A 25,616-nucleotide genomic window follows, 5' to 3' on the forward strand; every position below is an offset into this window, starting at 1 on the left:
GGACGTAAAAGAGCATATAATTAAAGTTATTTCAGATTTGTACGATTTTTTTGGCGCTAATCCGTAGACTACATATTTACCTGATATACTAATAAATATAAATATATTATGGGTAAAATTGCATTGGAATTCTAGTATAAATACCGATACCCCAAATGGTATTTCTGTACTTTGATTAAAAACATAAAAATCTAAAAAAAGATTTTTTTTTTACCTTACATCTTTTTTAACCAATCTATAAAAGGGAAATGGCATATTTCAAGTAGCTTACCAGTAGTTTATGAATTTGAAAAGTTGGTTTGGCTAGCTTCATTAAAAATACTGAAAATTTTGTAAATGGTTAATTGGGCTAGTTTAATTACATTAAAAATACTGAACACCATTTGTAAGACATTGAAATGAAATTAGCTTAAAAAAATGTTTGGGGATTTTTTTCTTCTTCTGATATGCCATTCTCATAATAAACTACCCAAATTTACTTAATGAATGTATTTTGTTCAAAACAAACATGTTTAGAATTTACTGCTTTAAACACCATTTATTCTCTCGACAAATTCATCATTATTATGGAATATAGTTGTTAACTAATTCCAAATATGGAACAAAATTAGAACAGTTTACAAATGTTTAGTTAACCAAATAGTACTATAGTCAACATAAACCCTTCCCACATATTTCCCCACAGTACAGTGTACTACACTTCTTACAAGAGAATGAAATAAATTATAAAAAAAAACAACAGAAAAAATTAAGAATCAGATTGTTCATAATTTAAAATGTGTTTATTTCTTAACAACAAACAATATCCAAAGCGTTTGTATACCGTTAACATTGAGAACACTTTAAACTAAAAGCTATAATTGTATCACCCTTGAACATAGGCTATTAGGTTGTTTAATGTGTGATACAAGTTATATTTTTTAACTACACTTAACCAGTTAACCTACTGCATGACAGTTTAGACAAAAACTAGATTTTAAAGAATATAATATTAGCTGTTTTACTTCGTGCAGGTGCTTGTAAACTGATAGCTAGTGCATAACTGAACACAAAATATCACCCATACAAACATATTTATTTATTTACCTCAGGGACGAAAATTCACATTCTCAAATAAAGCCGACATTGAACACAACGAAAATGAATGGCGGCAACAATAACGAAAAAAGAGCGGGATGAGACTTAACAGACCTGAGTTACACAAAAGCAGCTGTAATTGTTTGATTATTCAAGAAGTGATAAATTTTAAAGAACTTGGAAGTTCTTTAAATTTAGTTAAGAATTAAATGATTTTTTTTAAATTCTGTTTGAGTTAAAAATGCTACATTGATTGTGTAAAACAATATTTACCTTCGCTCTTTTGTTGAAATTTTAAAATATATAGAATGTTAATAATATATTGAATTATTTACTTAAAAGTCTTTTTTAAAAATTCGCCAGTATTAGCAGCTTATATATATATTTTAATGCACATATTATTAATAATAATTGTCATGCCGGATGTAGTCCTTGTTAGACGTTTTGTCACTCCTTCCGCTGTCTCTCTACAGCTCATTGCTGGATCTTTCCGTTGTCCATTTCGAGTCGAGTGTGTTAACTTCGTTGACTGTCTGTTGCGATATTGTAAGAGTTACAACAATATGGTGAAAATGGAACATGAGGTAATAACAGACGTTATCTAATATCATTCATGTTGTTTTTGCTTAATTTATTTCACACTGTTCGTAGTATTATATGTGTTAGTGTGATAAAATTCTCTTGAAGCTTGGACTTGTCTAGCTTTTTGTGAGAACTAATTATATGTAATGGGCTTTTTTATGCATGTTATATATTTGTTGCAGTTAATATTTTAAGCTAAAAGTTGTGTAAATTTACAGTTCACCTGGAATATAAAAGAATTATACTACGGTACTGATATATCATTAAATTTTTGTGTTCAAGCACAGCGTCCATTTTGTCTGCTCGTTCTAATCTTTTGCTGTGAGACGTATTATATATAAAGTTTTAAATACGTTCCGAACTTGTTAATTATGCAAGTACGCAAGTAAACTAATGTGTACTACTCGTACTTAAGTTGAAGACACGTCACCATTTTGATTAACGTTGGTGAAGCTGGAATTACAAGATCCTAAGTCCCGTCAGAAGCTTTGTAATGTCATACTTTTTGATGGGCGAATGAAATTGTAACCTAATGTCTGCAAAGGTTTTTCTTGTCATTTAATATATTACAAGTTTTAGATGTTTAATTCATTGTATATGTAAACACTTTTTTTTTAAATTGGTTGGACAAATTTTGAAGTTGTTTTGAAACAATCTTTCTATTCACGTACGTGTAATTATGCATGGTATCTCTAAAAATGTTTGGAAAAAATGAGTGAAAAATATTGATTTTGAGTTACAATAAAAAAATTTTCCAAAATTATAAACTTCTTGATACATGTGCTCCTCTCATAAAGTAAAGAAAACATACTCCACGTTGGTTAGGCCAATGGAGTATGCAGCTGTGATTTAGGATCTCTATCTAGTGACAGTTAAGGGAGCTTAAGGGGAAGCATAGGGCAGCGAGATGGGTGATTGGTATGTGGAGAAGTGAGGAGCAAGAGGGAGAAATGGATAGATTTTAGGGATGGGTAGTTCGCGAACTACCAGTTCATTTGGAACTGTTCTGACGAGCGAACTAGGTGACTAGTTCGCTGTTACCAAAAACAATCGTTCTTTCGTTCTTTGCGTGTTTCTCTTCTCCTACTCTGTTTGGTCCTTACTGCACATGCGCGAAAGATCCCTAGGTGACTAGTTCGCTGTTACCAAAAACAATCGTTCTTTCGTTCTTTGCGTGTTTCTCGTCTCCTACTCTGTTTGGTCCTTACTGCGCATGCGCGAAAGATAAACCCCCCCCCCCCTCCCCACCAAACAAACCACTGTCAGCCAATATGCCACGTCTTTCTTGCTTTCTTCCCTCTCTTACGTTTGTTCTTTATTTGGTCTCATCCCCCCCCCCCCCCCTTCCAATATTTCCCCATCGCTTCGTCAGTTCTAGACTTGCGCATAATAGTTCGCGACCGGGAGCGCTCCTTTTAGTTCGCAGCTCCTTGGCGAACTAGGTCGCTCTTTTAGTTCGTCCGCTCCCATCTCTAATTCAAAGAAGACAGGTCACAGATAGTTCGTTCGCTTTGCTACCGCTACTGCAGGCGATCTTCTTTGTATCTTATAATAGTTATTTTTTATAATGATCAGTGTTGTGAACGCCTAGATTATCCTTTTTTGGGTTATTATACATCAAATGAGTAAATAAAACAATAATTTACATAATTGGGTATAATGGCGTATATAACAGTTCTGTTTTTATTCTTCTCTTAACATACACTATAATCGAAACATTTTAATTTATAAAAGGGTTTATTTTATAGCTAGTTTAAGAAATATTATTTATGAAATGCGTTTATTTTAGTGAATAAAATACTGTTTTATAAATATACAAATTATATTTTTTTTAAGAAATAATCAACAAAAATGTGTTATTATGTACAGGCTACAAAATTACGTAAATTATTAAGAATAGAGACCCATTACTCTTCTAATTTGTTACCTTACAATTAGATATAGAAAAAAAGCCGTAATTAATACCCGAAAGGGAGAACGAGTGACGACTTTTGATAAGAGCCAGATCATGTGCACAGAACTAAAAGGAGATCGGTAAAAGAACGAGCTAATGAACTGAGGAGCGAGGGATCTGGGAACTAGTTCGCGTAGTTCGTCTGTGGGAGCGCTCTTCCGAACTAGTTCGATCGCGAACTACACAAGTCTAGTCAGTTCCAAGCAGTGACGTTCCAAGTACTGATCTGAACTACGAAGACCGAAGAGAAAGGGAGTACATATACACACTGAACTAGCTAGTTCAAAGACATAGATAGTATCGTTTGACGATCGTGAACTCTTAATTTTTATCTAATATTCTTTAGACATTTACATTACATATTGACATTAAAAAACGTGTCACGTAAATAAGTGTAATTACGTTAAATTTCAGATAGCCTATACAACCTGAAATTAAACTTTCATTACACATAGACCACACATTACAAAACTACACTAAAATTTAAAGAAACACAATAAAACTTACCTAATACGAAAAAAATCAGCTTAGGTTGTCACAGATGAGAAAACACTATACCATTATTTTGTTTTGTAAACATGTGAAAATAAGCACTTTACTTGCAGAAAATAAATTAATACACATTCAAAAATGTAAGAAGTGTGTGAAAGAAAAACAATACGATAGTCGCTCATTTGTAATGGGAGATATTGTTTACAAGCATCGGATTACTGTGTGCCTCTTTTATTTATAGAAAAAGAAATGCCCATAAAACAAAAAGTCTGTAACAATTGTGTTGGTGCAATGTATGGAATATTTTGTTTAAACATTGGAAACCGCAATACAGTCCGCAACCGATGTAGTTCAATAGAACGGTTCCTAAAGAACTAGTCTTTGAAGTGACTAGTTCCGAACGAACTAGTTCGTTCCAAAGAACTATATTTCCCATCCCTAATAGATTTAAACAAATGATTACAGGGGAGAAGGTTGGAAAGGGTAGATTGCTTAGTGTGATAAGAGTGAGGGGTATGGTGACAGCTGGGAACTAGAGTACATAGGAGGGTACAAGGGTAAAAGATCTTAGGACTTGTTACATTCCAAGTTGCCCTGGATAGGCAACCCGGAATAATAACAAATACACAATTTTCACATTGTTCCGATTTATTACTTTTGAACTTCACATTGTTTTAAAAGTTACATTTTGAAGCGAGTTGCCACAGCCAGACGTTGCAATGGTCCAAGGGCAACACGTCAAACTAAATAATACGAGTAACAACTGATTACTGCGACTGACTGCACCACTCAGTTACTGACCCTTTAATAGACAACGAAGTTGAGACAACCCCTTGGGCCAACCAACCAATCACAGTATTTTCTGAAAAATACTGGCTTGGGGAGACACATCAAGGTTGCCCTGATTGGCTGGCGAGACAGTGCCCAACAAAGTTCCAATTTCTTGCTGCGTAGTAACATGTTCATGTCCTGGGATTTTCCAACAGCGCACTATCTTGAGGCGTGAAAAATAACTTGTTGGCGACAATTTGTTGGGCCTGTCTTCCTTTCTTGTACAACCTTCTAGAATGTTCTTATTCTCGCTGCGCAGAATATGCTTTGAAATTTGACATAATATAATTAATACATATTATAATTTTAAATAATTAAGTAAAATATAATGAAACAAATAATAAAAACACTAAATTCAGTTTAAACATAAGCCAAATTAATAACTGTTGAACTCAAATGAAATACTTGAAATGCATAAGCATAATAAACAAAAAATATTAACATAAAACATTCTCAGTCAAAACAGTATGTATAAGTAGTAGGGGTAGGGATTCTGAAATTATGTATGTGCAGATATAATTTGCATCTTTCATTTAAGCTGATCCTGAATTTAAATCTATTTACTTTAGTTTCAAATTCAACAGTTAAAACTTTTCGTGGAGGTGATTTTGTTGTGGCTTTTCTTCAAATAAAATAAATCTTTTTATGACCTTCCGCTATTTACTGATAAATAGGGCTTCTCAATTGTGGTTTTCCATGCATAAGAATGTGTGTATTTTAATTAGGATATTATAATGCAATGTTGCATAACAAAAAATTAAATAATTCCCTATTGTGCATCCAAACACAAGTGTCAACCCTTGACAGGAATTTTTTTTAGCAATATGGAGGTGTATATAGCCTACTTTTTAATAATGTGCTGTCATGCCTGTGTCCTTTGTGTGCTTGCAAACAGCTTGTCTCACAAATGACAGGGACCTTAAAAAATCATAACCTGTTGTGTACCGGTTGACTTAATGCGGGCACTTAGTAAATTTTTAAATAAATATTCTCATTTTTAATTTCTTTTACCCCACAATTTACCTTGGTTTCGCGGCCCTGACCACTAGTGTGTTTCTCAGAATTTAGTAGGAAGTATAAAATGCTGTTGGGGTGGTCAAATACTGGAGCGTCCAGTTCTCCAAATCTGGGTTTTTTTTTCTATCTATATTTTTGTCTTGGTTTGTTGGTTTTTTCTTTTAAGGCAGCATTTTGCATTTCAGTGACGTGCAAAACTGTTGTAGCTGAAGTTGTATATTCCCATAGCTGCCAACCATTACGGATTTTCCGTAATTATTACGGATTTAACACCGAATTACGGAATTACGGAACATCGCTGGTGTATTACGGAAACGAGGCGTTGTGCTGCACGGAGACGGAAAAAATTCAGTTTCTGCTGTGCGGTTTCGTGAACGCAGTTCGAATACATCGCGTGGTTGCGCAAATAACGGAACTAGTATGTGTGCGCATGTACTATTGAAATTAGTAGATTAATTCTCGTGTTTTCAAATAGTAATGGGATGGTATTACGTCCGTTGTACGACAAAACTAGTACATATTCTCGGACTTTTCGTTTTTCGGCTACTTACATCACGATAATTTTTGCACGGTACTTTGGCTAACCTGTGTTTTAATTTTTTTTGAAAGCCATTTTTTTCATCATAGTGTTTTTGTCTTTCTACAGACGTGAAATTTTTTTTAATGTTTTTCGATAGTGTTTTGTTCTTCAGTGCCGGTTGTAGAAATGAAGCGTGTGACAGAACAAGTGTTTCTGGGGGGAAAAAAAGAACGCAATTCTTCAGAACTTTCGACTTAAACTATTCAAAAGAATGGCCATGCTTGTCGTCTTCAAATGTTTTGGAACACCACGCGTTTTGTAATGTATGCACGTGTGACTTTTCGATTGCACATGGTGGAAGGGATGACTGTAAACGGCATATTGAATCAAAGAAACATGCGGAACATTTTATAGCCATGACGATTAATATATCTATATCGTCGTTTTTTTCGCTACATCTGAAGAAACGAAAGTAACGAACGCAGAGTTATTGTTTACAAGTTCTTTTGTTTGTCTTCTGTTGTTTGTTTACAAGGAAGTTCTAATCCAACCAGGATAAAAGAAGCAAATAAAAAGACAGTTGTTCACAAGTTTAACTTTGAATACTTTGAATTGAAGGTTCAAACTTTCCAGTACAATTATTGACATTTCTTACATATTCAGATGAATGTATTGTTCAAATAGTTTTTTTTATTCATTAATTTGCATTGTATTCATATATACCTATAGGCCTATATTTTTCATTTTTTTTTTGCATTTTATTTTCCTTGTTTTATCTTGTATGTGTCATAATTCCCCAGGAAACATTTATCGTGCATTATTTACGCGTACTTTTTTTTCTTCATATAATTGTCATTACTGATGGGTGTGATTTGAGGTTGGCAGCTATGTATTCCCATCAGTTTATGCTTTGTATAGTCTTTATAAATAATTAAAATAGTTGAGTACATAATGTAATAGGTATTTTCTTGATTATGCTTATTGATGGTTAATTTCCTAATTAAACATTTGCCTGTTTATGTACAGTGGGTGCCACCATATGTGAGTACCTACTGTGCTTGGAAGCACCTTGCCTCACAAATGAATGGGACATTAAAATTGTAATGTCATGTAATTATGGGTATCAAGTGACTTAACAAATATACTTGCTGCTATTTTGAAGTCAGTATTTATCTAATGAATTTCACACCGCCTCATTTATGTGTGTCCCAAACGGTGGGGCCAGCATATTTTATTCTACGGTAAAATATAAGAAAAGATATAGTTTGGTGCAATCCAAAAAGGCTGTGTAAATATGTAGTGTACGGATTAGTGCCAAAAAAATCGTACAAATATAAAATATCTTTCATTATATGCTCTTTTACGTCCTCTTTTCTTAACCGCCTGCGGAGATAAAAAATTCCAATTACTTTTGGAGATATCTCCGTTCTTATTTTGCATTACAAGTCCTATGTAATCATTCAACAGACGCCATTTTATATTTTGCCGTGTGCGCGTGAATGCCTAAATAACAGAAATTTTCCATTAGGTAAGGTTATAGTTACATTATAAATACTTCAAAAAAGGGAAATTAAAAATATCAATTAATTTTACTTTTATAGTTTTAAGGTATTATAATGTAACTGACCTGACCTAACAAAACGGGACAAAGGTATATTAGGTCAGATCAGCTACAGTATAAATACTTTGAAACTGAACGGACATTAAAAATAATAAAAATTAATTTTAATGGTTGTTTAGTTTTAAAGTATTTATAATGTAGCTGACCTGACCTAACAAACCGGGAAAAAGGACGAACAGTAGGAACTCACGTAATTTTCTTTTTACGTGATGTAGTCCAACTACGTCGCGAAAAAAAAATACTTGTAAACAAGCAACAATGGTGAACGCGGAAAGCCTACGATTCACTCATCCTTCTGGACATACCTGAATACTCACGTTGGCAAGCCTTCTTTCAACAGACGAGAGGCAAACGCCCGATAGTGCAGCTTCTTTTTTTTTTTTTTTTTTTTTAATAAATAAATAAATAAATAAATATGCAACTCATGAAAACTAATGGTCAATTAGGTTATGTTAGCTACATTATAAATACTTTAAAACATTGTGGATGGTTGATTTGGTTAGGATAGCTACATTAAAAATACTGTGAAATCATGTAAACGGTTTCCTAGTGCTGGATAGCTACATATTAAAAAGTTATTTGCTAAGCAACCATAAAATGATTTTACAGTTTTTTTTAATGTAGCTATACTTACCTAATATAACCAACCATCCACAATGTTTTAAAGTATTTTTAATTACTTCTTGCTAATTTTAAGAAATGAAGGCTTGCCAACTTGAGTATTCGGGTATGTCCAGAAGGATGATTGAATCGTAGGCTTCCTGCTGAACGCTGCATCAGTGCACAGCATGAAAATTAAAAAATTCCATTTCTCCTAAAGTATTTGGAATTTCTGATCTCCGCCGGGTTTAATGAAAAGAGGAAGTTAAAGAGCACAGAATTAAGGTATTTTTGAAATTTAAATTTTTTTTTACAAATAGTGCCCAAATATGAAAATTAAAAAATTAGATATCTCCTAAATTATTTGGAATTTCTTATCTCCGCAGGCGGTTATGAAAAGAGGACGTAAAAGAGCATATAATGAAAGTTATTTTATATTTGTACGATTTTTTTTTGCTCTAATCCGTACACTACATATTTACCAAAGGCTGTGTTACTAGAGAATAAATGATCCAAAGACCACAGAAATAAGTTTGCAAAGTTTTAAATTGTGTAAAAATTTTATTTTATAGGGTTGGAACTTATTTTATTAGCTGTGATGTTTTCATATCACCAAATATTCTTATAGATAGTAATTGCAGTACCTGGCATTGCCCGGGCTGAAAACAGGGTGAAGGGGACCTTTTACGAAATCAGATGTAGTTAATTGTCTTAATTGGAATGTCAAGTGTGCAAAATAATTTATATCACTTTCAGATCCCAGCAGATGTTCTGCCAGTGTATAGTTATTTACCTGAATATATCTTTTAAAAAAATTGGTGGTTTGTATGTAATCTAGACTATAAAGCACTAGAAAAAAGCTGAAAAATAAGAGTTTACTAATATTTAAAAAAAACAATATCTAGCTAATGCTTGGCATATATTGAAATGCCTCATTCAGTTTTGTTTTGTAATGTGTTTGAAGTAGTTAGACATATACTTCTATATATATCTATGTGTACCTATCTTTAATATTTAAATAAATTGCCATGCGTGCGCACTTATACAACAAACAAACGAAGTGCCGCTATATAATATGAAATAAACCCATTTTTTGAAACGATTCATGCTACAACTATTGCAAAATAGTTATACCATCTCAGAAACCTTCACGGGTATGCGCATATCTGACAACTTGTACGATTTTCCCGTAATTTACACGGAAAATAATTCATATTACGATTGTACGAAAATCCGGAACATCTTACGATTTTTGTCGGTTCAAAAATGCAGTATAATAATTTAGTGCCCATATAAATGTACAGGGTGGCCAGCCAACCGGGAAATAGCCAGGATTTCTTAAAAAAAACCAGGAATACCTGGAATCAACCAGGAATTTTTATTAGAACCGGGATTTTTTTTTATGAAGTAATGATCACAATAACATACGGCTGTTAAATGAGCACGTTCACCACCCGTCGAAGCACGACAGTGTGCTCGTGAGCTATATTTTGTGAAAGTTAATTTGTTCATATTGCATTTAAAAACTTTTGTAGTACGTAAGAAACCGTTAACAATTCAGACTTCCATACTTATTATGTTTCTGTATTCAAAAGCAACAGCATTTTGGCTGAAAATGTTGTAGGATGGTAGTAATTTCTCGCACGGCATGTTGGTAGCACTAGTTTTGTATGTATATTTGTTTTTACTTTGCGCTCATGTTGTTGCATCACGGTATCACGGATACTTTTCTCGAGGTTTTTTTAAAAGTTTAGTTGTGCGGGACGTTGTTTTGAATCTTTTAATCTAACATGTAATTGGCGCAGACTATCAAAATGTCAACGAGTTCGGTCACCACATACAATGACAAATGTACGGAAGAGTTTGAATGGGTGGAGAAAGATCCAAAGTGCGGGACAAACGCTATTTGCAATTTCTGTAATGTTAAAATCTATATCGGTAGCATGGATGGGAAGAACAGCATTAGCCAGCCACGCAAGAGGGGCAAAACACGTGCGTTTGGTGTCAAGTAATTTTTGTGACGTGAGATTATAAATTTTTTGTTGGTGGTAGGTTTTGTTTTAAGCAAGTTCATTGATTTAATTTTTAAGCCTATAGTTAAGTTGTCTATTGTTTAACTGCAATAAAACATCATATTTTGTGTGCTTTGCGTAACAAAAATGCAAATTGTATGCAAATATTGATAAAAACCACCCTTGAAAAAACCTGGAAAAAAAAACAGGAATTTTATTATGCCAGAAGAGTGGCCACCCTGATGTACCGTTTGAAAAGCATTTGTTATTGTTTAACAACATGGTGTCCGCGTCCACAATAATATGAGAATGGAGTCAGTGAAAAATCGTTCAGAAAAGAAAGTAAGTTTTGTAAGTTTTGTTGGTACACAGCAGGCTGGATGGCAACTGATCTTGCGAATCTTTTGTGCGGAAGTCATGAAAGTAATGTTTGTGAGTTTTGTTGGTACACAGGTTGGCTGGAGACGAGTGATAACGATTTAAACCGTTTAGGTACGAGTGCGGTAAATATTTTATATATTAGTGCTTGTACGAAACTTAAGATAACATGATTTCATAATGGCTACGAGTAGTAAAAAACAATATGGGCAGGTGTTTCTGTCATCTTACTCAGAACTATTTCCTTTCATTACTAAGAGTGAAAAAGGCTCTAATTTTGCGTTTTGTAGTGTTTGTCGTTGCGACATTGTTTCCCATGGTGGCAAGCACGATATTTCCTATCATGTCAAGAGCTTGAAACATGCAAATAACGCGAAGCTTGCAGAGGAAAACAAAAAAAAATCAGTTTCTTTTCCGTGACAGTGATGTGATTAGGGCGGAATGTTATTTTACAAGCTTTTTAGTGGAACATAACCTTCCATTCTGCGATGCCGACCACGCTGGGCATGTGTTTCGAAAAATGTTCCCAGTGTCTGATATCGCAAAAATGTACGGCTGTGGGCGCACTAAAACTGCAGCAATAGTAAAAGAAATGGCTTCCAATACTACTACTTCAGTAGTAAAGATGCTTGCAAAGTGGCCCATATACACTAGCTACTGATGGAAGCAATGACACAAGTAATAAGTTATATCCTCTCGTGGTAACTTATTACAACCCTGACTGCAGGTTAATAACTAATTGTGTTTTGGCCATACCTTCATTGGAAGGTGCTTCTACTGGTAAAAATATTCGGCAGTTATTGCTATCAGAACTGGAAAGTATGAATGTGCCAATAGGTTTTGGCTATGATAATGCAGCAGTTATGGTTGGAGTTAAAAATGGTGTTATTTCTGTATTAAAAGAAAAGCAGCCAAATTTAGTAGTCATAGGTTGTCTGTGCCACTTAATTAATTTGGCTGCAGAAAAGGCTTCTGCCAGTGAGGGTGGAAGAAATACTTGAAGACATTTATTACTTTTTGGAAAAAAGCTCCAAAAGAAAGGAAAGGCTGAGTGACTTGCAAGGTCTCCATGATAAAGAAGCTCATAAGATCCTGAAGCATGTGTATACGAGATGGCTGTCTTTGGGAAGAAGCCTAGCTAGGATTATTGAACAGTGGGAACCTCTTGTAAGTTTTTTCAAAGATGAGGTTACAGGGAGTTCTCAGAAACAGCCAGGCACATTATCATCATACAAGATCCCAGAAAAACAGCAAGGGCCATCCAGCAGAACTACTGAAAGTAGTGCTAGTACCGGTAAAAGAAAGAAAGAGGACAAGCCTTCTGATGTGAAAAAACAAAAAAAAGAATATTGTAGTTCTGTTTTAAAGAGTGATACTGCAATGTTGAAGAGTGGCAGTCCTGCCCTGAGTCGTAAAGAGAAACTTCGTTTTTATCTTCCTCACTAAACAAGGCATTCTGTTTATTTTTGCTGAATGTTTTACCTGTCTTTGATAAACTAAATGTAACACTTCAGTCTTCAAGTCCACACATGCATGTATTGTTAGATCTCCTGCAAGATTTTCTGAGAAATCTCTTATTGCATTTTGTTTGTGGTAGTGCTGTGAAAGGTGTGGCGTTGTTGGAAGTTGATTACCATTGTGCAGCCAATCAAAAGTGTGACAGTGAGTTAATGATTGGATGTCAGGCTGAGAGAATTGTTAGTTGGTTGTCAGATGAGAAAAAAAAATTTCAGCTGTCAGAAAATATTTTACCTCAGCATGTGATTATGTTGTACATACGTTTCCCATGAAGAGTGAAATTCTTGTCAATGCTCAAGTAGCATAAATAAGTGACATCAGTGATGCGAAATTTGCAAATCTGAAATATTTCATTGATTTGTTTCCTTTCATACTGCCTGTCAGAGATGGTGAAGGCATGGATGGTGCAATGGATGAACTGCATAGGCAGTTTGCAGCATTGCAAGTTGAAGATCTCACTGTTGTAATAAATAAGAAAGAGAGAATTGATACTATCTGGACTGAAGTAGGAAATATGCTCACTGTTGATGGAAAATTAAAATATGACAGAATTTCAGAAACTGTTTTGTCGATACTTTTGATTCCCCACAGAATGTTCAGTATTACAAAAAAAGATCAGAATTTAGGTCATCGATGAGCAACAGTTTGCTACAAACAAGTTTTTAGTGATGATTTTTTAAAAAGAGCTAAACATGCTACTGTACAGTATCTGCAGAATTCCAGTGCACAGTCAAGTGGTCGTAGGGAATAAGTTACTGTTTTTCTTAACTGTGTGTTTGTGTGGCAGTTTTGTGTACATATTAACATTAACTCATAATTGGCAAATTGAACTACATTGGCAAGAAGTGATATTTTTTTTCTAAACTGATAGTAATGACATGCTCTAAAGTGAACTTAATTTTATAATTTGTTCTTCAAAGGGAAGAAACTAAAGGACTTATGATAAAGGCCTATCTTGGTAAGAAAATATATATTTAATACACAAGTACACAAGTTGGTGTATATATATATATATACACCAACTTGTGTACATGTGTATTAAATCATTTATTTTGCATTCAAGCTGTTAAGTTTTAATAAATTACATTAACTTGTTATTTAACTTTCGTATTTTGGGTAGAGACGTGTTATCAATGCAAAATAAAACATGTTTTCCGGATCACTTATTTTAAACATCGCGCCTGATTTATGCTATTGATTTGTTAGTTTGGAAATCTTACTGCTTGCACTCCTAACAAGTTGGCAGGTATGTATGCGCATGACTCACCAAAATTTCATCGCAATCGGATGAATAATATAGGAACGCATACGGCACAAAGGAACAAAAATTAAAGACCTGACAAACACATCAAACGATGGTGCGTTTAAAATACAAGGCAACTCTATTGACGAAGTTAAGAACAAAACTGTTATTAGCGCCTTTATTTTGCTAGCTGCTGCGAGCTCCACTAAGCAGACTGGTCTCACCAAGGAGAAAAAATATTAATTTGCCAGACCTTATATGTGTATGATCGTGTGGCAGACATAGAGAAATGACACTCACTCACTCACTATTTGTACATGTCTATAACCTATGATTTCTTCTGTTATAAAACGAAATTATCGCTTTTTCACTTCCTTGGGGATGTTATTTGATATGAATATGTGGTCTGTGTTAATCCAGGTTATGAGCTCGCTGGCGTGATTAACAAACATCCAAACTTCCACATTTATAATATTAGTAGGATTCACACACATCTGCTCACTTGGAATGTTAAAAAGTCTTTCAACCATCTTAAAAAATGTTGGGGCCTTGGCTTAATTTTAATTGTGTTGTATTTGTGTATTGGTTTAATATTTTAATTTAGAAAGAATTATATATACACATAACTATATTTGTATAACATGTTTGTTTTTTATTTACTCTTACCTCTGATGGTTAGTCACATAGTTAATAATGATGTATTTTTGCATGTTGCTGAAAATTGTATGTGCTCAGTTGCCATTTCTTTGTTTTTCAGGATGGTGGCAAGGCAGAGCCTGAACACATCAGGAAGCTGTTCATAGGTGGTTTGGACTACAGAACTACAGATGATTCACTCAAAAAGCATTTTGAGCAATGGGGTGAGATAGTTGATGTGGTGGTTATGAAGGATCCAAAAACTAAAAGGTAGGCTGTTCCAAGACCGGTTCTTTTTTACTTTTATAAATATTCAATTCTCTCATTTTATTGCTTATGGTAACATTGCTTAATTGGTTGCCAATATTAGTCAGAACATGAAACATAAGTAAAAATAGACCTTTATTTCTTTAACTCTCTGAATTGATATTGACCTGTTTGATTTTGACTCTGGCAGCTGTTGCTGTCACTTATGTACTATGAAAGTTAACCTACAAAAGAATTCAAGATACAATTGAGATATTTATTTAGGAATATGCTCTTAACAATTTTTATTCATTCAGATTCAAAGTTTTACTTTCCTTTTTGATTGAAATTTTAAAAACTAGCAGAAGTAAAGCTTGTATGGTTTTGCTCATAATTTGATCCCTAAGTACAGTAAAAGTCCATTACATGTTATGTTATGCTGTATCAGAAGTAACGATACAATAGTAACGAGTACTAATTGTTATAGTAACGAATACATATGGGTACACTTTTTTTCATAATTTTTGCACCTGTATCATGGGTTACAATCGGCGTGATTCTAAATAAGTAATGCTTGCAGCGGGGCCCTGTCTTGCTTTCGTCACCGCGAGGCAAGCTATGCTCGCTGTGGGGCCCCACCTTGTGCGGTGTTGCCAAGACGGCCACATCATGTGCGTTGTTTCGTTTGCTGGACGCGTGGAATTGTGCGAAGCTGTTTTTCATTTATTAAGGAAATTTTAGATGTTTTCTCATGGTTTTAGAGCAAAATTTCAGGTGTGTAATCTATCTCTATAGCGCAAATGAGCCCACGCTGCATTCGTTATTTCCGAAATTTTTATCCTACGCAGCATATGCAAAACTGACGGTGCCGATGGAAATTATCGTTATAGCGGACTTTACGTTATAGACCGTATTCGCTACAATGGACTTTCACTGTATATTTTCTTTTATAGTCTTTTCCCCTTGAATAATGTAAAAGGTGTGATTGTCGAGTGCACAGATTTAACCATTTTAAAATTAGCTTTTGAAATGAATGCCTATATTGATAGATGTTGTGCAGGCTTTTGTGGTCATAGGTGAAGTTTTGGGTTGGCATAGAGTATTTCTCATGCTTTTTTTAATTCTGTTCAGCTCTTTCAAAACTAAAAAGTTTCTTTGGTATGTGGTGATACAGATGATTATCATAAGTTAAATTTTTGGACTATATTATTGTTTTATGAGTTTTTTCATTAATATTTGTGTATGTGAATGAAATCTTTATAATCCTTGTCACATTTAAGATGCCTGTTCCTTTCACATGTAAACACTTAAAAATAGTTGCTGGGTGTCAAATTCTGTTAATGATTAAATTATTTGGAGAACAAAAAATTATAATGGTTGAATAAAAATAAGTTTTGTGCTGGAGTTTTAAAATTAATTCTTAATGTCATAAATTTACGTGTCCATGAAGTACATGAAAAAACACTACACATTTTCACCGATAGCTACTTAAAAACCTGTGTCTTTAGGAAATAATATCCCTAGCGACTTTTTTCTTATGTACAAACACCATGGGATTTACATCTAACAGACCAGCCAGGTGTGTGCTGCACTTCAGGAACATAATTTCTAACCAAAACATCAGAAATCTATATGTTTTTATGTCATCAGCAAATAGAATAATTTAATACTATATCAAAAAAATAAGAGGGGGGAGATAAATGTACCGCCTTGAAGAAAACCAGAGTTGGCTTCATGTAAATCAGATACAGTATTATTGATACATAGAAATTCCAATCTTTAAAATAACTGCTGAACCATTTGAGTCCTAAATTAGATAATTTTTTGAGCAATATGGGTTGGTTGACTGTCAAAAGCCTTAGCTAAATGAAATAGCAAGCGTTCTTGGTCATGTTATCACTTAATGATAAATTGTATTTATGAAAGTAATTATGATCAGTAATTGTAATCAAACTTCTAATAGTTTTTTGGGTGAAATTTGAGATTTTTTTATAAAGGACAGTGTGCCTTCTTGTGATAAATATTGAAAGTTGCAGCTTATTGGAACTACGTAAGAAATGTATTGGCTTGTATAAACATTACAAAGTTGTTTCCTGAAATATTAAGATATTTTTACATGAGTTAGAGGCATGGCTTCTAAGGAATATTATAACTAAGGAAAAGGGTTGCTACATTAATTATGTCAAGTTTGTTAAAATTGTAATTTATGTATTGTAGCAAACTTTCGCTTTAGTTACTATTCGCTTTAGTTTTCAGAAGCTGAAAATCAATCACCTTCAAGTAAAAATTAACTTGTAATATTTTAACACCCCTTCAGCAAAAAAAAAGTATTTAAGCCTAAACCTGAGAAAATTTAATTTATTTATTTTGTGTAGTGTTACTTAGCTTTATTTACACCTATTTTATTTAGTACAGTTAAATTACCGCTAAACCTAATTTAAATTTATGTATATAATATTACAAGATTTTACAGAATTTTCAAATGCTACAAACAGGTGGCAGGCATAAGATTTGCACTTTCTATTATTATTTTGTTGTGCCGGTTGTATTTCTCTACTTGTGTTATAAAATACTGTCAAATTTAAAATACCTGTAGTGTGTTCAAAAGTCATGAGGTGTAAGTGTGAAATCTCATGCGATTTGAATATTTTATTTACAGTGAAACCTCATTAATACAAACCTGAAGGGGAGTAAAATATTTCAGTTTGTAATAACGAGGTTCATATTAATGAGGTTCTTGAGCCAATAGGTAGAATAAGAACTCGATAAGAAATATTGAATTCCTACATGTCAGAGCACTAAAAATGTGGAATATTATTATTGTAATAGAAGCCAGATATTGACATGCACACTAACAAAATACACTTAGAAGCAATTTTAATAGTTTTAATAAAATATACTATAACAGACTGATAATTAGTGTACATATACGTATGTATTCTTATTTAATTTGCTTCCAGAGTTTTGACAAAAATGATTAACATTTACCGTACAGTTAATTGCTGTTGAGTGTATAGCAATTCTTATGCAAAGTATGCAAGATATATTTACATAGGTTTAAAAAAATCATTAATTTTTTTCTGGACACACTTATCTCTGTAAATATCATTTACAGCAGAACATATCTTCTCAAATCCTGCAATCAAGTCAATTGGCACATCACTTGCAGCAAGTACATTTTCCAGTGTACGCAAAGCACTGATTGTGTCACTTTTGCTTGGAAGTTTATGCACTACCTCACCATTGTCGTCATCACCATCATTATCCTGACTTGTACCACCCTCACAAAGTGACTACAGCGTCAGCCGTTGGTGTTTCCTGTAATCCTCGTGAACCAACAAGATCTTCTGCAGTTAATCTTGCACTGGTGTACACACTGTCATCAATATGAACAAACTCATTGAAGTCATTATCAACTTGCACATGTTCTTTTAACTCTTGCCAATCCTCTAAAGGTTGATCACAGTCAGGTTCTTCAACAGTTTGCTGGCCAAAACCACTTTTTGCAAAGCAATGCACAATTGTCTTTTGGCTGATGCTGTCCCACGACATGGCTATACTGCGGATAGCATCCAAAACTGACCATCTAGGAAGCTCAGTCTTTCCTTTTTCACACTGCCTGATAAGGTATTTCACCAAGCGCTGTCTGTAGTTTCTTTTCAAGCACTGTATTATACCTTGGTCGAGTGGTTGTGTCACACTTGTTGTATTTGGTAGCAAGAAGAGTAAGGTAATGTTTTCCAACTTCATACCATGAGCAGTATGTGCAGCACAGTTGTCCAACAATAACAAAATTTTGCGATTTAGAGTCGCCATTTTCCTGTCCAATTTTAACAACCACAACTGGAAAATTTTTGTGGTGACCCAAGCCTTACTGTTTGCCTCGTAATCTACTGGCAGGTTTTTTGCTGCAACATCTTTGAAACATCTTGGCTTGGCAGACTTGCCAATAACCAAGGGTCGAAGTTTAGTACTGCCATCTTGATTACAACATAGTAGAACTGTAAGACGAACTTTACTGTGTTTACCGCCATGGCAGTTTTCACCTTTTACGGTTAGAGTTTTATTGGGCAACAGATTGTAAAAAAGCCCTGTTTCATCCATATTAAACACATCTTGTGGTGCAAATTTACTTACGATGGACTGTACTGACTGAAGCCAGTCACTCGTTGCTGTTTGGTCTACAGCTGCAGATTCGCCACAAATGGATTTTGTGGCCAAATTATGCCTATCTTTGAAGCGTTGAAGCCATCCGTTGCTGCAATGGAAATCGTCAATTCTGAGTTGCAGTGCCAGCTGATCAGCCTTTTCTTGGATAATAGGCCCGGAAATTGGAACTCTGGCGGCGCGCATTTGATGAAACCACTCCAGCAGTTTGGCCTCTAATTCGGAATGTTTACCGACGCGCATCCTTTTCTTAGTTTGATTACTACCTTTCCTGACCGCTTCTTCTATTTTATCTGCTTGCTTTAGAATTGTACTTAAGGTTGATTTTGATATACCAAACTCTTCAGAAAGTTCTGTTTTCGTTTTTTCACCCTGACGAACTGAATTTATTATCTTAATTTTCGTCTTCCTTGCGTTTACGTTTTGCCTCCATTTTTATGTGTGTACGTACAAATTCTAAAGTTTAATAAAATTCTCACGAGATAATTCACTTAAACTTTCATTACAACGTACACAAATATTAAACACGTTAGGCGTAACATATATTTTGTTTTTATTGGTCCGGCACAGATTCATGTATACAAAGGAAGTACAAAATCGAACGTAAATACCATCCCACGTGAAGTTCGATATATCGAATATTGTACAAACGCGAGTGATTTCTGAACATATCGAACACACGAACGAGTGATTTTGAAAACATAGAGTTAAAAACACACTTCGGACACTCAGGCGGGGCCGTATCTTTGTGGTAATCTTTGGTTCGTATTAAACGGTAAACATGACTGTTTGTTTATACGGACGGGAATTGTTATTGTTCGCTATACATAATAACGAGAATTTCGTATTAACCAAACAAATCTTCATTGTGTTTAATGGGCATATTTCACGGGGAAATAGTAATAGGTAATATTAACGAGTCATTCGTAATAAGCGGGATAATATTAACGAGGTTTCACTGTAATTCTACCTTCAACTTTTATCTAACTACATATTCATGATTCTTATGATAGATGCTTGTCTTGTTTTCTCTATTCCAAATGTTTATGTATAATTGATAATGAAATGGGATGTCTAATTGAAAGTGATGTGTACTCAGGTCCAGGGGGTTTGGCTTCATTACGTACTCAAGAGCCCACATGGTGGATGATGCACAACAAGCCAGGCCACACCGGGTGGATGGCAGAGTTGTGGAACCCAAGAGAGCTGTCCCCAGACAGGTAGCTAGCTCTTGGTTCCAGCAGTTTTTATTATTGTGTTTGATTAAGAAATTAATTTACTAGTGGTATTTTGGTGTGTTAATGTATTTATTGTAAAAAATTCTACTGTAAAACATTCCAAAATACTGGATTTGTGTTCGCGGATAGTTTGATGCTTATATCAAGTTTAAGTGTTCTGGTGCTGTTAGATATGAAGACACACATTGTCGGTGTATGAAATAGTTAAATAACTAGAAAGACCTATGTAGATTTACAATTCTAATATTCAAATTTTTTTTTGTCTTGTTTATCAAATATGGTTGTTTCCTGTGACAGGAAATTGGCAGGCCTGAGGCTGGTGCCACTGTGAAGAAGCTGTTTGTGGGAGGACTGAAGGAGGATATGGAGGAGGAAGACTTGAGGGATTACTTCAAGGAGTTTGGCACCATAGTGTCCTGTGCCATTGTCACAGACAAGGAGTCTGGCAAGAAGAGGGGCTTTGGTTTTGTGGAGTTTGACGACTACGATCCAGTGGACAAGATATGTCGTGAGTAGTGTCCTAAAGTAACACGCTTGTAGGTCCTAAAACGTTAGTAACTCATTATGTTATAGAACTTGTTTAGTTAAACATTTAAATACAAAATAATCTTTAAATTTTATGGGATCGCTAAATTTTTATGCTTGGTGAAAATTGCTGTATTTACCTAATTTACCAATTTTTTGTTTTATAACATTCAGTGTGACCTTTGTGAGTTTATTTTGGGTTAAAATAAAACATTGCCCTTTGTGGTTGAAAATGTGCTTGAATTATATTTTTTTACTGATTTATTAGGTTATGTTAGAAAATGAATTGAGTGCTGCAGTGAACAAGGTTGCTTACAAGGCACTTACAAAAATGTTTCAGAATTTTTATAATTCCCTGTCAGTGGGTTGTAGTCTGAATGTTGAATTTGGTGGGAAAAGTTAAATTTGAATGTTCCTAAGGTTGATTATTTCCTTGGGATGAGGGGGGTAGTTAGTCATTCTTGAAAAGCAGAATCTTCTGATTTTTGCACTCCATCTTTGCATCCAACGCTCCCTCTTGGTCTTCAAAAATGCTGCTTGTTATCCACACAGACTTGTTTACTTAACTCGCACTGTAATGTCTAAATATTGTTATGGGGGGGGGGGGGGAATTCCAATTACCAGCAATGGTGACTTTTCAGTGCCATCCTTGTTGGCACCCAATAACACTTGTCACTCGTTCCTTAGTTTGTTTGCCTACATGGACTGTTTCACCTTTTTAAAACAAAGGCATTGTCTGGAAGCATGTTGAAAAAACAGACCACATTCATGGACATGCAGGCAAGTTTGTGTTTATCCAACCCTGGACAGTATCATTACACACACTCTGATTCCCCACTTATAGTTCTTTAGACAATTCCTACTTTGTTCTTAAATCAAATGGTGGGAACAGCCTCTCAGTCTACAAATGTAAGCAGATAATTGGTCTAAAAATACACTTGTAACCGTGTGCGGCATCTGGCAAGGGTTTTGACAGTCTTGTGCTAGTTCAAATTTATTCGTTATTGTTCAGGAATAAGTTAATTTTGAAAAATTAATGTTAAATGGAGTTTGAAAAATTTATTTTATTTTTTTCCCACAAGTGCTGTCGTTGCTTGCTGGAAGCGTATATTAACAAAAACTTAATGAATGGGGAAAATTAACATAGGGATATACGGAAGTGATAAAGGAAATAATTTTGTGAACTTAATAAGCAGGAAAACTTATAATGCAGAAATATCTTAAGCGAGTTTTTTTGTAGCTAATCTATTTTTTTCCAATATTAGCATTTAAGTTCCAGCACATCTGGCCGATGCAGCGGTATCCTTCTATTTGGGTGGGGGGTTTGCGTAGGGAGCCTGTGTGCTATCAGCTCCAGCAATTTTTCAATTTTTATGTATAAATTGGTTTCACGTGTCTCATGGGGCTTAGGGGTTAGGAATATGTGTGCTTTGTTTGCCCCAAATTCGTTTCTCTACTAGAGCGTTTTATGGCAAACCTAAAATGTTTTAGCCTGGAAAGGATTGGCTGATAGTTTTGTAGTGTTAGGATTACATTTACTGTGTTTGTAGTGTTAGGATTACATTTACTGTTCTGTGACTGTTAATTGGCGGACAACTGGGGTCTGGCCTATCACTAGTAATTATATGTGCGCGTACGTCCTAGAGACGTTGCAAAGGGATTTTTGGTGGGTCAGTCATTTAAGACAATGAGACTAAAAGTCTGAAAAGATATATTTTGTACAAAATTGTTCAAAATAGTGTATTTGTATTGAGGGTTTATTTGTGAGCGGGTAGTACTGTAAGTGATGTGCCTGTGCAGTGCAGCGATCCCACTCGATCCGGGGCAAGCACATAGACGTGAAGAAGGCTCTGAGCAAGGCGGAGATGGCCGGGCAGGGTGGCTCCGGGGGCCGGGGAGGACGAGGCGGGCGCGGGGGCGGTGGCTCCGGAGGCTCTTGGAGCAGTCGAGGTGGCAGCGACTGGAGCAGTGGGGGTGGCGGCGGCGGTGGTGGCTATGGTGGCGGCGGCAGCAGCAGTAGCTGGGGAGGTGAGTTGTTACCTTATTGCCTTAAAGATTTTATTTTTTCCCATTTGGTAATGTAAATTTGTGCAGGCATTATCTATTTTAGTACATTTTGGCAAAAAATTATTGATCTAATATTTTGTATGGACTAAGTTTTTCTTGAAGGTACTACACAAAGAGCTCATTTCTAGTGTATGTAAATTTGTTGTGCAGTGTGTTAAGGAATAAAACTTTACTATTCGCTATAATGTGTTAAACTGTTCTATGTTGAATACTAGCAGTTTGAAGTAATGGATATGTATTTGTTTCTTTGTGAATGCTTGACATAACATGCCTTGAGTTTTTTTGTCATTGAACCAATGTTCTCTTATCAGATTGTCATTAGTGTGATGCTTATACCTATTTTTATGCCTAATGAGATTTTATAGTCAAAATTATATAACAGCGAGTGATTTTTTTAACATGCAAAAACTATTAAAGATGGGGTTTTTCACTATTTTGCCAAGCAGTGATAAAAAATAGCGTGAACAATTCAAATCATACCATATTTGTAATAACAAACTTAACGCCAAACTTTTTTTTTTCTGTTACGCACATCAGCAGAAATAAAGAGAAATAAAAGGCAAAAAGGTCAACCAATACAGTAGCCACTTACTTGCTGTATATATCTGTTATGAAACATGTTAAGACTAAAAAAAAAAATTTTTTTTTAATGTAAGCTATGTTAAGGATTCCAGTTGAAATTAGCAAAACTTGTGTATAGCGCGCCCTCGTGTATAGCGCGCACCACGATTTTTGCAACAAATTCCAAAGAAAAAAAATTGAAATTTTTTTTTCCCATAAATAAATTTTACTAACATTTTGTGGTACCTGATTATTTAAATTGATGTGTGGTGATGCGTCAGGAAAATATTTAAACTCTGCTGTGTAGACGGAAGATAATGAAGCGCTGTATCATCACAACTGGTACGTGGGAGGGAGGGAGGCGTGCTGCGCTACGTTGCTAAGCTGGCGCGGAGAACTGGAGAACTAGATGACTCACTGGTCGCTGCTGGGACGAGGAATGGAGGAAGCGAAGAAAGCGAACGGTTGCGGGGGGGGAATTGGTGACAACATTCTCTCTTTTTTACTAGCTTCTGAGCTGGCTTTCTGTAAAGGGGGGAGGTCTAAAAATAAACAAGAGACCATGATGTGCGAGCTTGCGCGCGCGTGTGTGTGTGAGTGAAACAGAGGCCTTGTTGCTTGTGCGTATGTGTGGGGGCTGGCCAGAAACGTCACCAGTCACCCGGCAGTTAACGACTTCCACTCCTCCCCGCCTCACCACCCAAACTTTTTATTTTCAGTGTATAGCGCGCATCCTTATTTTTTTCCTTTACTTGAGGGGGAAAAAGGCGCGCTATACACGAGTATATATGGTATATTACTGAAGAAAAGTACAATTTACTTGCCTGCTGTTAACTCTGAGAATTCGCGATATAGGGTTCAAATATTTAAATTGAGCTAATTCAATCACTAATTTGGAAATGCAGCATTTTAACAAATATTTATTTTTTCCTAATAGATTTTATTAAAATTTTCTGTATCCAAATGTAGTGTAGCAGGTTGTGAAAAATAAGGCAAATAGGAACTTGACTTAAAGGTTGGTTTGTTAGGTAGCTGCATAGTTTAGAAATAAATATGTATCACAATTCCAGTATTTAAAAAAAACTTCCATATTATCTTTGTAGCTAACTTTAATATTTGTCTAATTTTCCTTTTTGGGTTCTGTATACATATTTAAAATTCTTATTCAATTCTAACTAAACTGATTCGCACAGGCCTACCTTTTAGTATGGAACGGTCTGCTGGGACTTGGGCATGCAGCGCTAACTCTGATTTGAAGAACTTGAGCTGTTAACTTACATTTCTCACTTTATCTGGATAATGCCATTTTCATGGGTGTTGATAAGTTTTGTTTACTTATTTTGTCACTAAAATGGTGTTGCCAAGTAGGTGAATGAAACAGCTTGCTTGTTGGTGTTGTGTTGCAGGCAGCGACCCGTGGGATAGCCAAGGCAGTGGTGGTGGTTGGGGACAGAGCCAGGGTTATGGCGGGGGCAGCAGCAACTGGAGTAATGATAGCTTTGGAGGAGGCTACCAGCAGAGCTATGGCGGTGGCCCCGTGAGAGGCGGCAGCTTCGGGGGCAGTGGCCGGCCCGGGCCCTACTCCGGAGGTGGTGGCGGCGGGGGCGGTGGCTATGGCTCTGGAGGGTCCGGCGGTGGCTACGGGGGCGGAGCCCGCCGCTACTAGGCCCCACACTGATCCTGGTGAGTTGTGTTTGACATTTGTTGCTGAGGGATCTGATTTTGTATGTTATGCTAGTGGATTGTACTTGTCTTATGATAGTTTGTTGAGAGGTGTAAACTAACATGTTTTTACTGAACTTTTGATTTAGGTCCTACTTCGCTCTGTACCGTAGGCTAGCTGGCAGGCAGGGAGGCGTAGCGCAGAGCAGGCTAAGGCTATTGCGGAGGGCACGGCAGAATGCAGGATAGTTAGCCTAGCCAGAGCATCTAGGAAGGACGCGATCGATGTAGGCCGCACATCGTCTATCCCACGAAGGCAGTGTTGTGAGGAAGGCAGACAGTTCACACTCCACGTGTCTAGGTTTTTCAAATGGTGACGTACAAACTGTGTATTAAGTTACTTTTGAGATATTGTGAATATTCATGCTTAGTGTTAGTTCCCTGGAGAATTTTATGGCTGTTCATTGTGACTTTATTTATACTTGTGAAGTGTTGTGCCCCTTTTTGTTTGAAGTACTTTTAACTGTTCAGTATACATACATATATCAGTGTTAGACTAGCAGACCAGTTATACTTTGTGGTTGCACCATTGCTACTCAGTTGTAGTGCAAGTGTAGTTGTGATACAGTTTATAACTTTAATTAAGACAATAAAATTAATGGTGCAAGA

General features: G+C 35.5%; 2 protein-coding genes across 2 annotated transcripts in view; one reads left to right on the forward strand and one right to left on the reverse strand.

Annotated features, from left to right (window-relative positions):
* Nucleotides 1-1,217, reverse strand: part of LOC134533186 (chromobox protein homolog 1-like) — a 51,919-nt gene extending 50,702 nt beyond the window's left edge. Inside the window, exon 1 of the mRNA XM_063370553.1 lies at nucleotides 1,087-1,217. The gene's annotated coding sequence lies outside the window, so the exon portion shown is untranslated. The remainder of the gene's footprint in view (nucleotides 1-1,086) is intronic.
* A 306-nt stretch (nucleotides 1,218-1,523) lies between these two features.
* LOC134533189 (heterogeneous nuclear ribonucleoprotein A1, A2/B1 homolog) lies at nucleotides 1,524-25,616 on the forward strand. Its single transcript, XM_063370554.1, has 7 exons — nucleotides 1,524-1,661; nucleotides 14,603-14,751; nucleotides 19,994-20,114; nucleotides 20,430-20,640; nucleotides 22,458-22,685; nucleotides 24,692-24,968; nucleotides 25,097-25,616. The coding sequence occupies exons 1-6, from the start codon at nucleotides 1,641-1,643 to the stop codon at nucleotides 24,949-24,951; spliced, it is 990 nt and encodes a 329-aa protein (XP_063226624.1). The 5' UTR covers nucleotides 1,524-1,640; the 3' UTR covers nucleotides 24,952-24,968; nucleotides 25,097-25,616.

The sequence above is a fragment of the Bacillus rossius genome, chromosome 6, assembly GCF_032445375.1.
Source record: "Bacillus rossius redtenbacheri isolate Brsri chromosome 6, Brsri_v3, whole genome shotgun sequence".
Lineage (NCBI taxonomy): Eukaryota > Metazoa > Arthropoda > Insecta > Phasmatodea > Bacillidae > Bacillus > Bacillus rossius.

What these genes read in the sequence shown, in the direction of transcription:
- LOC134533189 (XM_063370554.1), top strand. Translation starts at nt 1,641, where the DNA reads ATGGTGAAAATGGAACATGAG. An exon ending in AGAGAGCTGTCCCCAGACAG is followed by an intron (nt 20,115 to 20,429) that starts GTAGCTAGCTCT and finishes TTCCTGTGACAG; the next exon opens with GAAATTGGCAGGCCTGAGGC. An exon ending in CAGCAGCAGTAGCTGGGGAG is followed by an intron (nt 22,686 to 24,691) that starts GTGAGTTGTTAC and finishes GTTGTGTTGCAG; the next exon opens with GCAGCGACCCGTGGGATAGC.